The sequence below is a fragment of the Amaranthus tricolor genome, chromosome 10, assembly GCF_026212465.1.
Source record: "Amaranthus tricolor cultivar Red isolate AtriRed21 chromosome 10, ASM2621246v1, whole genome shotgun sequence".
NCBI lineage: Eukaryota > Viridiplantae > Streptophyta > Magnoliopsida > Caryophyllales > Amaranthaceae > Amaranthus > Amaranthus tricolor.
This window is the reverse complement of record NC_080056.1, coordinates 18,987,188-19,001,261: the sequence shown is the minus strand read 5'-3', so window position 1 is coordinate 19,001,261 and position 14,074 is coordinate 18,987,188. Positions and strand designations below refer to the sequence as shown.

Below are 14,074 nucleotides of genomic sequence, written 5' to 3'. Positions count from 1 at the left end.
GCTATGATGATTAAGCTATGAGGCTTAATTGAACTTGATTAAATAAGCATTAAGGTTACCAAGTATTTAGTAGCAGTAATGAACTTCTGCAAGTATTGAGAATGTAACTTAATGGCTTAGTAAAGGTCAATAATGAGTAATAACCTTCTATATTGTGCTTGATGATTATTCTGTAAGCATGATTTAACTATCGCATCATAAGCTTGTTGAGAAAATTGTACTCGGCTTTATCGCTGACCGATTTAATCGGCTGTCATCCATATTATGGATGACAGTATTTTGCAGGAAAATTTAGCTCAGTTTTCGATCTAGGCCGCAACTTTAATTATTCTATCGAGGACTTAGCTTCAATGATTTTACTTGATGACTATATTGTACTTATGTTTTTTTATCGTATTTAAGTAAACCTTATTTTATATTTTCTCAGTTGTAAGATATTTTTTTTTACTTATGTTTTGAACAATTTTAGTTTAAATGGTTTTTAGCAGTTCGGCGTTTTACACTTCCGCATTATTTATCTTAAGTATAATTATTAATGTTAATTATGTATCAAGAGTGCTGTCCTGATACACGTGGTATCAGAGCCAGGTTACTCGAATCTTGGAATTTTAGTTCCATGTGAAAGGCTCGATAGCTGACTAAAAAAATAAAAAAATAAAAAATAAAAAAGAAAAGAATTTCAAATGATTTTCAAAACAAGTCTTCCTAAAAATTCTATTTGTTTTCTATGTGCTTATGTGACTATGTGTAAAATTACGTGCCAGATTAATTAAGTTAATGTGAAAGTCAGTCACATGTTTAAAAAAATATTTTTTAGGTTAGAAATGGCGTAACTTCATCTGATCACGAAGCTAGAATTCAAGAGCTAGAAGCACTACTAGCTCGGATGGAAAGGACAAATGAGCGACTAATCACCCTCATGGAGAATCAGGCTCAAGAGGCCAATGACGACGGGAAATACTTTAAGAATATAGCATATCATCGTCTGCCGCAATACGACGGAGAAGCTGATCCGGTTCGCTTCGAGAATTGGCTCGCAGAGATGGAGAAACTTTTAGAGGTTATTAACTGTCCAGCGCACCTAAAAGTAAAGCTGGCTTCCTACTACCTATCTGGTCCAGCAGAGTTATGGTGGCGTTCTGTCAAGGCCACTATGACTGATACCTTTTGGGATGGCTTTCTTATAACTCTTTATCAACAATTCTATCCGCCATCACTCCAATGGAAAAAGGAGAATGAGTTCTTACATCTTCGTCAGGGTCTTATGACCATGATTGAGTATAGTTGTAAGTTCAATGAGCTATCTCGATTTGCTTCTGACATTGTAAGCAAAGAAAGTGTTCGTGCATCCCGCTTCTTCGAGGGTCTTAATCTTAAGATCCAAAAGGGGATTGGGAAGTATTCTGACATCCGAGATCTTTACGACCGAGCGCTTGAGTATGAGAGGATCCTTGACAAGGAGGACAACACCAACAAAAGAAAATTTGGTGGAGGCAACAACAACAGGAACAAGAGGCTAACCAATTGGGATCGCAAGCCGTTCCAACCAACAACTTCAACAAGAGTCACAGTTTGGAAGTGTCGCTTATGTGGTAAGGATCACCGAGGTCGTTCATGCACTGGGAAGATCATCTGCTTCAAATGCAAAAAGGAGGGTCATGTTTCCACTAACTGCCGAGAAGGGATCCAGTTGGGAGCTAGTAGTACTGGTAATTATGGAGCTCCTAGTTTTTCAGGAAATGTTCAGAGTATTGCAGCTAGGAGGACTGCCGGTTTGCACGCTATTAGCAACCATGTATACAATCTTCATCAGGCGTTTGAGGGTAAGGTCATTTCTGGTCACTTTGTCGTAGAAGATTCTTTGGCTCATATTCTTTTTGATTCAGGAGCTGATCGATCTTTTATCTCTTCTTCTTTCCTTCATAAATCCTCTATCTCTCTTGAACCTCAAAAATTTAATCTCCAAATTCTATTATTTGACGGTTCACCATTCCTATGTGACCGTATCTTTCCTAATTTCCCTCTTAAGATTTCGGACAACCATCTACCTGCCGATTTAATAGTGTTTGAGTTGGGTACATATGATATTATTTTGGGGATGGACTGGTTGGGACGTCATCATGCGGAGATTTTGTGTAAAGAGAAGATCGTTCGGGTTAAGGCTCCAAGTGGAGAATGTTTGATTAGGAAGAATTCTGTGTTTCCCATTCAAACCATTTCTACAGTTCAAGCCATTGAGATGATTAAACATGGAGATAAGGGATATTTGTGTTTTATTACTAGTTGTGAGGAGAAAATCAAGTTAAGTCTTGAGGAAACCCCAATTGTTTGTGATTACCCTGATGTTTTCCCTGAGGATCTACCTGGTTTACCTCCAAGGAGAGAGGTTGACTTTCATATAGATCTAATTCCTGATGCTACCCCTATCTCTAGGACTCCGTATCGTTTTGCTCCAGCTGAGTTAGCCGAATTTAAAAAGCAATTAGATGAGTTATTGGAGAAAGGTTTTATCCGACCTAGTATGTCACCCTGGGGAGCCCCTGTTCTATTTGTGAAGAAGAAGGATGGAACGATGAGATTGTGTATTGATTATAGGGAGATTAATAAGATCACCATTAAGAACCGTTACCCTTTGCCCAGGATAGATGATTTGTTTGATCAGCTAAGAGGCGCTCAGGTGTTCTCGAAGATTGATTTAAGGTCTGGATATCATCAATTGAGGATAGCCAAGGAGGATGTTTCTAAAATAGCATTTCGGACCCGATATGGACATTATGAGTTTTTGGTGATGCCATTTGGGTTAACAAATGCACCTGCAGCATTTATGGATTTGATGCAAAGGTATCTTCGTCCTTATTTGGATAAATTCGTGGTTATTTTTATCGATGATATTTTGGTATATTCAAGGAGTAGGGAAGAACATGAAGAACACTTGAGAATGATTCTAGAGCTTTTGAGAAAAGAGAAATTGTATGGGAAATTTAGTAAGTGTGAGTTTTGGCTTGAGGAAATTTCTTTTCTAGGTCATATGGTGTCTAAGGGTGGAATTTCTGTAGATCCTGAGAAGATTAAAGCAATAATGGACTGGCCGATTCCTAGAAATGTGACTGAAGTTCGGAGCTTTTTAGGATTAGCTGGGTACTATAGGAAATATGTTTAAAACTTTTCTAAGGTTGCTCGTCCCATGTTTAAGCTGTTGAAGAAAGGGATACGATTTCAGTGGAATGAGAGGCACACAATTGCTTTCGAGGAATTAAAGAAAAGAGTTACTACCGCCCCTGTTTTAGCAATGCCTGATTGTAATAAGCCATTCGAGGTCTATTGTGATGCTTCATTCGAAGGTTTAGGTTGTGTACTTATGCAAGAAGGAAAGGTCATAGCTTATGCATCGAGGCAGTTAAGGCCACATGAGGTGAATTACCCCGTGCATGACATTGAACTTGCTGCAGTGATCTTTGCTTTGAAGTTGTGGAGATATTATTTGTATGGGTTACCGTGTAAGATCTACACTGATCATCAAAATTTGAGGTATGTCTTCAACCAAAAAGAATTGAACATGCGCCAAAGGCGGTGGCTTGAGGTTATTAAGGATTATGATCTTGAAATTGTGTACCACCCTGGAAAAGCGAATAAGGTAGCTGATGCCTTGAGTAGGAGACCGAGAGTGTCTGTGAATGCCATTATGTCTGTACCATGGGAGTTGTATCGTGAGATGCAGAGTTTGGGATTAGAGATTTGTAGTCGACACGAGGTTGGTCAGTATTTGGGAGCAATGACTATACAACCCACTTTGTTTGATCATATAATTGAGGCACAACTTGAGGATCCAGAGATTGTTGAGTTGATCCATAGAGTTGAGAAAAATGAGACTGATGCTTTTGAGTTAGGAGAAAGAGGAGAGATGAGCATGAACGGTAGATTGTGTGTTCCAAATCAATTTGAATTGAAGAATGAGATTCTGAAGGAAGGTCATCAAAGTTTATTTCATTTGCATCCAGGTCGAGATAAGATGATTGAGGAGATAAGAGAGATATTTTGGTGAAAAGGTCTAAGGAAAGATGTCTCTGATTTTGTGTCTAAGTTCCTAGTCTGCCAGAGGGTAAAGTTCGAGAGACAAAAGAGTTCAAGGTTGCTTCAACCGTTGCCTGTCCCAGATTGGAAGTGGGACTCGATTTCTATGGACTTTGTGGTAGGGCTGCCAAGGACCCAGCGAGGGAATGATGTTATTTGAGTCATTGTTGATAGATTGACCAAGGTCGCTAGATTTGTGCCAATGAAGAATACTTGGGGGGCCAAGCAATTAGTAGATGCCTATGTCCAAGAGATTGTCAGACTTCATGGTGTTCCGAGGACTATTGTTTCTGATAGAGATCCAAAGTTTTTATCGAGGTTTTGGGAAAAGTTGCAGGAAGCTTTTGGCAGTAAGTTGTGCTTGAGTACTGCTTTTCATCCTGCGACTGATGGTCAGACTGAGAGAACTATTCAGACTTTAGAGGATCTTTTGAGATGTTGTGTGTTGGACTTTGAGGGTTCTTGGGAAGATAAATTACCGATGGTGGAGTTCGCCGACAACAATAGTTTCCAATCTAGTATTAGGATGGCACCGTATGAATCTCTTTATGGAAGGAAGTATCGAGTACCTTTGTGTTGGGATTTGATGGATAGGACCGTTCCCGAAGGTCCAGATGTGATACAGGAATCCATTGATGCGCTGAAGATTGTTCAAATGAACATGAGAGCAGCACAGAGCCGACAAAAGAGTTATGCTGATAATCGACGAAAGATGTTGCAATTTGAGGTTGGCGACAAGGTTTTACTAAAGGTTTCACCTACAAGAGGTGTCCAGCGTTTTGGAGTTCGAGGAAAGTTGAGTACAAAATATATTGGACCTTTTGAGATCCTAAGGAGAGTCGGGGAAGTTTCTTATGAGTTGGATTTACCTCCAAGTTTAGCAAAAGTTCATAATGTGTTCCATGTTTCACAGTTGAGGAAGTATGTTCATGATCCGTCTCATGTTCTAGCTCACGAGCCGCTTTTGATTGAAGAGTCTTTGGTGTATGAGGAACAACCAATCAGGATCTTAGATACCCGAGTAAAAGAGTTGAGAAATTCGAGGATTCCATTGGTCAAGGTTTTTGTGGTCAAACCACGGGGTTGAAGAGGCGACTTGGGAAAAAAAGAGATCGACATGAGAGAGCGTTATCCTAACCTTTTTGGTAAGTCCTAGTTTCGGGACGAAACTATCTAAAGGGGGAAAGAGTTGTAACAGGCTCAAATTTCTTAATTTTAATCTTCCGATTAATTATTCCGAAATTTCTTTTCGAATTCCTAATCCTTTGGTTATCTAATTCAAATCACCTATAATTCCTAAACCTTATTCCGATTTTTGTAATTTCTTCCAAATATTAAACTTAAAATTATATTTATATTCTTAAATTTCTTTATAAGCACTAAAATATTATTTTATTATTTTATACTACGAAAAGTAAAATTTTAATATTATATTTACGGTTTTATTAAAACGTTACGTTTCAATTTCGTTTCCTTAAACTAACTTTACTACTTATCATTTTAACTTTACAACTTTGATTTAATTATTTTATACCTAAAAATTAACTATATTTTTCTTATTAACTTTAAGTATAGTTTTAACTAAAATTTTCTAAGTAAACTATCATATTTTCATAATCAAACCTTAATCATACTTTCCCATTAATCTAAAACATTTCACTAGTATAAACTAGGACAAAAATTTGATGAATCAATATCCTTTCTACATCAATTCATAATGTTCATCACTTACACAAGCTATCACCATTTCCTTACACAAGTTAACCTTCTTCTACACTCCAAACTCTTACACATCCACTTACACACTCCAACTCTTACACATTCACTTACACACTCTAAATCACTTACACAAGTTAACCTCCTTAGCCATGAGATCACTTGCACCCCCATCATCAAATCTTTCTACCATTCTTTCTTATATCTTCACTTCATTAACATCTTACTAACTTTATACCCTTTTTATTTGTTGAAGAATCAAACGAAGATGGAGCTTGATTTTATCACTTCTTAAGCCAATAATCATCAACTTTTGAAAAGTCAAGTATTATCTTTTGGAGCTTGGATATCATTTTCTTTTGGGTAATTGAAGATCTACTTCTTTGAAGCTTGGAGCCTTGAAGACTTTCTCTTTTGGAGCTTATTTCTTTAAAGTTCTTATTTTCCTATTATTATTCTCTTACTTGGTTTAGCACCACCTTCGGAGGAAAATGGTACACATTTTCTTAACTCTCTCGTTATGTGATATTTATTTATGGTTACTCGATAATATAAAAGCATGATCAACATGATTTTATTTTAGTCATTTAAACTTTATATGGTAATATTAAAGTCATATCCAGTTTAGTGATATTTTCGTCAAAACAATAATACTTTTGGGACACTCGAAAAAAAGTCATATATATGGAAATTTTTGATTAATATGATAACATAAATATATATGAATTTTACTAGTTAAATAAACTTATGTGTTTAAAATGATTCCATATCATCTTGGTGTTTTGATAAATATTATATCGTTTATTGGTAAAATAGTCAAACAAATTTGTTAAAATGCTTAGCATTGTTTTTCTTGAAAACTCATTTCATATAGTTTTTGGACCCTTAATAATTTGTCGGATTATGTTATTTTTATAGTGATGATAGATCCGTTTTACTATTTTACTGGTTATTTGATAAAATATGTTATTAAGTACTTAGAAATATTACCCTTGATTGTTAATTTGTTATGATTATTTATGACACAATAATGACTTAGTTTAGCCTCAGGAATCTTAGTATAGCTACGAAAATTTGTTATTTAATTAATATTAATTTATTAGATACTAGTAATTTGTTTCTATTAAAAGGGTAGAATTGTCAAAAACTTGACTAGTGGAAGTTTGACTTATAAGAATGTAAACTATTTCGGTTTAGAGTCTTGTTTGATATTGCATGATATTGATTGTATGACTCTGATAGTAAGGTAACGTCGAACCATGGACCGGCATGTAAAATCCCGGCGTCCGTGTTAGCCGGCACGTAAAATGCGGTGTCAGACAGGGGGTCCGAGAAAAACCCATCCTGTGAAGTCTCGAGCATAATAGTATTAAGAGGAGTGACGACTCCCACCACAGTTAGGGTTTAGGACTACGGTCCTCACCTAACCAGACCCTTACATATATCAGTTGTCAATATTGTTGTGATCTTGTGATATGCTATGATGGTAAAGCTATGAGGCTTAATTGAACTTGATTAAATAAGCATTAAGGTTACCAAGTTTTTAGTAGCAGTAATGAACTTCTGCAAGTATTGAGAATGTAACTTAATGGCTTAGTAAAGGTCAATAATGAGTAATAACCTTCTATATTGTGCTTGATGATTATTCTGTAAGCATGATTTAACTATCGCATCATAAGCTTGTTGAGAAAATTGTACTCGGCTTTATCGCTGACCGATTTAATCGGCTGTCATCCATATTATGGATGACAGTATTTTGTAGGAAAATTTAGCTCAGTTTTCGATCCAAGCCGCAACTTTAATTATTCTATTGAGGACTTAGCTTCAATGATTTTAGTTGATGACTATATTGTACTTATGTTTTTTTATCGTATTTAAGTAAACCTTATTTTATATTTTCTCAGTTGTAAGATATTTTTTTTTTACTTATGTTTTGAACAATAGTTTAAATGGTTTTTAGCAGTTCGGCGTTTTACACTTCCGCATTATTTATCTTAAGTATAATTATTAATGTTAATTATGTATCGAGAGTGCCGCTCCTGCTACACTTACCCCAAAAATAAATAGGCAAGTTGGCTTGAAAGCGCAAAGCTCTCCCAACATTTAAAATATGTTGATGTTTTCTTTCCACCCGCCCATTTTACTGTGGTGTACCAACACAAGAGGTTTGATAGAGAATACCATTATCACGAAAATAATCAAGCAAGCATTTAAATTCAGTGCCATTATCACTTTGCACGATTGTAATACTTTGGCCAAATTGTCTATCCACCATCGCTACAAAAGTCATAAACATCTGAAAAACTTCTTTTTTATCAATCAATAAATAAATCCATACGGCCCGTGAAAAATCATCCACAATAGTCAAAAAATAACGAGCACCACACGATGACTCATGTCGATAAGGACCCCACAAATCACAATGAATTTTCTCAAAAATTCGAGAACAACTATTAGTACTTAAAGGAAACTTGTCTCTATGGTGTTTAGAACGAAAACAGACTTCACAGTTTTTATTCAAACTACTCCTAGATCTACGGACATGAGGAAAAGACTTAACCACTTGCTCAGATGGATGCCCCATTCTTCTATGCCACAATTCCACATCAGAGGTTGCTGCAACTGTAGACACCACCTTTGGTTTGCTGAAGTAGTATAGTCCATCCCGCCTAACTCCCGTTCCAATCAGAGCCTTCATGTGGTCCTGTATCAAGCACACATCAGAGTTAAATGTGACAATTGACTGTAAATTATCATTAAGTTGCGAAACAGAAAGTAAATTACAACTTAAGTTAGGAACATATAGAACATGATGTAGAGTGATCGTATATGATAAATAGACCGAGCCCTCCATAGATGCAAGAATAGTATCACCATTTGGCAAACCCACAGAACAATGTATATTGATAATGTCAAACAACCAAGATTTTTCTCTAGTGACATGATGAGCTCCACCCGTATCAATAATCCAAGAAGTAATATCAAACTTACCACTCAAGCGATTTTTCGGTATTTTATCATTACCAAAGAAACCCATGATAGCTCTCCACTGTGCTGCCGTGAAGACCTGTCTATTTGAAGACGAAACAGGAGCGGTGATGGAGCATTCTGACGGACCAGATGAGGCAGGCGCTGCAGGTGAGCTGCTGCCAGCTGCTGCTGCTGCATTGGCTCGCGTCGTCCTATGATTTTGACTAGATGACTTGCCTCCTCGATTCCCCATGGTCCATCCTTCAGGGCAGCTGACAATTTCAAAGCAGCGAGTGATATCATGGCCTCGCTTGTTGCAATGAACACACACTTGTAAAGAATAACAGTAGGAAGCCAAGTGACCCAATTTCTTGCAATGAGTACAAACAGGTGTGACCGAGGTGGGCTTCGCACTACCACGACCTCTACCTACTGCTGCACGGACAGCAAATCCCACGGGAGTAGAGGGTTCATCTCGAACACGTGCAAAGCCACGTACAAGTTCTTCTTAAGATACTTGTTGATAGGCTTTATTCAAGGATGGTAGAGGATCTTGAGCAAGAATATTGGACCTAATGTGTGCATAATACTCGGAATACAAACCAAGCAAAAATTTTCGCAACCTATCATGTTCACGACGTTTTACGTGTTGCTTACTAACATCACAAGTACATTGGCCACACTTACAAGAAATTAAAGGTTGTAATTGTGCAAGTTCATCCCACAAAACATTTAATTTTCCAAAATAAATCGCAACCAACATGGTTTTAGTTTGCTCACATTTATTAATTTGATATTTCAACTGATGAATCCGAGGTTTGTTCACAATACAAAACCGTTCATGCAAATCATCCCACAATTGTTTAGCATTATCATAATTTGAAAGCATGGATTTTACCTCAGGATCGATTGTATTCATGAGCCATGACACGAGCATACAGTGTACCACGACCCAATCCTCCTTTATTGCGGATGACGCAACATCCGTAATCGTGCCATCAAGAAAACCGAATTTACGACGAGAACAAAGAGCAACTTTAATGGCATGTGACCAAGAGTCAAAATTATCAAGTTTGAGTCTAATGGGTGTGATAAAATCCCCCGGCCTATCATGTGCACCGAGGTAAAAGGGAGTGTTTATTTCAATTCTTTGTGATGGTGATGGCGCATCACCATCTTTGCCGGTCATGACTATCAAAGAAAATTGTTTTTATCTTGCTCTTGATACCATGAAAAGATTGGCCACAATTGTGTTGCTTGTATTGACAATGTAAAAAGATATATATGTTACATGATCCTCCTAATTAAGGAAAATACTACCCATAACAACTAATTGCCCAAAATATTGAATATACACCCAAGATTATATATTTTCCAATCAATAATATTCCCAAGAGATATTGCATTAATATTCCCGTAATAGTTACACATATAGTGTAGACAAGGTTGCAAAAGATGGCTACAACTTTTAGCTTTGTTTTAGGCATTTTTCGTTTCTGGTATAGGTCTTTCAGGGTCGTAATACCCCTATTCACTCTTAGTCATTCTTGAAGCACATCCACGTGCTGGCTACTGAATTCACACCGGAAGAATAGAATTCTATCATTTCAGCCTAAGTATCATAGATGGGGCATGCTTTGTTGTATATCACCCCCATTTCATTAGTCTTTGTTTAGCTTTGAGTCTTTTGAGGTACGCTAGCCATACCACAAAGGCACAAACCGACTTCATGGGATGGTGGCTTTGTTCCATATGATTCTAGCCCATCGCACTCTATTGACGTCCCTATAAAGTCTATGTATATAGTTACTATAGATTATTGCAGTTTTCCCATCCAAACCCTCAGATTCTCCTTCACATTGCACAGCCTTTTTATCACCCAACTGGCAGTGATAGAAGCAATAATTATTATTATTATTATTATTATTATTATTATTATTATTATTATTATCATTATCATTATTATTATTATTATTATTATTATTATTATTATTATTATTATTATTATTAATGTAGTATTCACATAAATTATTAGTCGTATAATTGTTAGTATATTAGTCGTATTTGAGTAGTACTTGTAACATTTGAAAAGTTAATAATTTAAAACGAGTAAATTTAAGAGAATTATTAGTAAGAAATGAACTTAAATATACATAACATAAACCTCTCAATTTAATTTCTTTTCTTTTTTTTCCTTTTTCTTTTAATGTGATTAAAAAAAATAAAAAAAAATCTTTATTCCTCATTCCCAATTATTCTAAAAGTCCTATTCACCTCCCATTGTGCGAAACTCGAAGAAAACTCAGCAACCATAGCCTCCTTCTTTGAAGCTTTCCTTCGAAAAACAGCAATGGCAGGATTCACAGCTTTCCTTCTTTGAGTAGCTTAGTGTTCTTGGAGGTGTATTAGTCCTTTCGAATATTTGATGGATTAAAATGGTTATATTTGTGAATTAGATGTATAAAGAAGATAATGAGTGTTGAGAATCCTCTAGGAGAATGTGAACAACCCTAGATTCTTTAAATTGCTCAGAAATGACCTTATAACATGAGATGTTGGAATATTAAAAATAAAGTCTTGGTTAACGTGCGATGACTAGGAGGAGAGGCAATAAGTTATATAGATCTAGATTGTAGTATCGAACGCTCTTTCGTGATGCTGTGATTTGTTATGCTTCAGGAGGCGATATCATCGAGGAACTTTTCTAGCGATCGCGGAGAACCAAACTTAGCTCCTTGAAGCATCTTTGATGAACAGTAGCAGTCCCTTAAAAGCTCTGGTCAGACTACAATTTTATAAATCGTTTTATTAAAACTTTGAATCTATAATGTTGAGACAAATTTGTTATGAATGATTACGCTGATATTGATATGGTCAGTAGATCGGGCTCACGAGCTGGTCATTGACAGAGTAGAGGGAAAATCACCCTACTCCCTATTTTTAGGTGCATTGTCATTCAAATATTAACTAGCCTCACCCGAGAGTAACATAGCCTTAGAGCTATGGATGTTCCTCTCAACTAGACTCTCTGTGCACACATAGATCTAGGAAACTGATGTTGCTTTTAAACCTATGTTTTGAATTACTGTGTTTTGTTGTTTTAGATTGTTACTTCTCACTCAGTTTAACCTGAACCCTTGTTGTTTCCATATTTTATGCTGTCTACAGATCGGAACCGGTCGGGAACGATGGGTTAGCGGTGATGATTAGAGTTACATGGATGTTAAATTGAGATGAGTACGTGAGAAGTTGTAGTTTTGTATTAGGTTTTGGTAAATGTATATTGGACTAGATTGTATTGGTTATGTTGGACTTTTATAGTGACTTTTATGATTACCTTGTGCTTTAGTTAGATGTTTGGATTGAGAATTAGCTGATTTAGCTATGATTTAGAACCAAAGACTCATTTACGCAAGTTTTGTGATTGAGATTTGAGTTTCTTGGGAAGTAAACCCCCTGATGATCCTGTTTACCCAGTCAACGGTAAGTCAGGTTGTTACAGTACTTGTATGCAATTAATGCACGATTTTTTTAGCATCGACATAGATAAACATATGATGTTAAAAGTAAAGCCAACAATATCATACAGTAGAAATACTCAATTTTAACAATTTTATAATGTATAAATTAACTCAGTCGTTTTAAAAATTGTCAAAAATATATTATGTAGTATATTATGTTCTCTAACTTACTCAATTTAACTATAAATAAATGTTACTCAATGATACTTCATGGTATAGATATTAGTTAAGATCAAATATCTTGTCGTTTTTCTTTTGCCAACAAATAAGTTCCATTTGATATAACTCTCTTTATTTGTGAGACTTGGAAATTTTCAACCTTTTTAGTATACTGTATTATTTAACTGTAAATAAAATGCTAGTCAAAAATATTTAATGGTAGAGATGTTGGAAGATCAAATGTCATTTTTTTTCTTTAGGCAATAAATCAGTTACTTTTGGAAAAACGCTTTTTAATTATGACACTTGAAATTTTCCATCCTTTTTGGTATAATTTATGAATAGTATGTTAATGGTAAATTATTAGTCGCTATAGTGTAGAATTAGTTTATTATTAGCCACATTAGTATAATATTAGTTGTATCAGTGCGACGTATTATTAGTACATTATTAGTACATTAAAAGTTGTATGAGAATATTATTAGTATATTATTCGTTGTATTGGTAACATATTAGTCGTTAATATAATATTATTAGTCTTATTAGTAGAGTATTTGTCGCATTAGTATGATGTTAGTTGCATAATATTTATCAAGCATTGAAAAATAATTAAATAATTCAAGCTTATTTAAATGAGTTAAAAATATAAAGTTTTCCACCCTCACAAATTTTGGTCAGTTTGTTTTCGACAAAAATTTTATCGGAAATTATTGGGAGACTAGTCATTAATAAAGGGCGACAATTTCCATCCTTTTTCCATTTTGAATTTAACAAAATAAATTTTTTAAACGAAACTCAATCAATACAACAATACGAAATAGAAGGAATTACATGTTCAATAAAAAACAACAATAATAAAAAATGATAGCCATGTTCGACAAGGAAAATAAGTATTTTGTATTCAGGATGGATCCGTTATCACGATGGGCTTGTTCCGAGACACAAGAATAAAGTGAACTTCGCCATTTGACATGAAAATCTTCCACAGCAGTAAGGTTTAGTGAATGGAATAATGTTACAAGGTTGTCCGTAGGGTATGCACTTTGTATAAATAAATCAAATATCAACTAATACGAATCCAAATCAATCTATTAATTAAGAAAAATTGTATTTTTTTTTTTTATCAACTTACATAAAATTCAATTCATCTATTTGATTCTTCCATCGTTATTGCATGCTAACATTTAAATCTCTTCGTTGACTCCATAAATCAAATAGAAGTAATTATTTTATATAATTTGCTAAAATAATCCATTGTATTTTGTACAATTTGCTTAAGTTTCCGTGTCCAATTATTTTCTTAGCGAATAATGTTTAATTAAAGAAAATAGATGCTTATAATGCAACGATAAAAAAAAAAAAAATCCATACTCTTACTGTATCGCGGCCAGAAACAAAGTTGACCTAGATTTTTCAAATATTTTGTAAATAATTTCACAAAATACTTCATTTCATTCAAAAGAATCCAAAAAATATTTTAACTTTTTTGATTAATCAGAAATATTTATTGAAATGTATAATTATATTATTAGAAAAGAAAAAATATACTAGAATAATCCAACCTTTTCATATATTACTCTAACCATTAAACTGCAGTAATATAATTTTTGTTAAATTTTGCACTCTTTAAGCTGGGT

General features: G+C 34.9%; 1 protein-coding gene across 1 annotated transcript; it reads left to right on the top strand.

Annotated features, from left to right (window-relative positions):
* Positions 1 to 1,042: 1,042 nt before the first annotated feature.
* On the top strand, positions 1,043 to 2,998 carry LOC130824932 (uncharacterized; the record flags this gene model as incomplete). The annotated part of the gene is made up of 3 exons (XM_057689955.1): positions 1,043 to 1,429; positions 1,652 to 1,828; positions 2,582 to 2,998. Coding segments are annotated over exons 1-3 (981 nt in total), but the record flags the coding sequence as incomplete, so codon positions are not given.
* Positions 2,999 to 14,074: the final 11,076 nt, after the last annotated feature.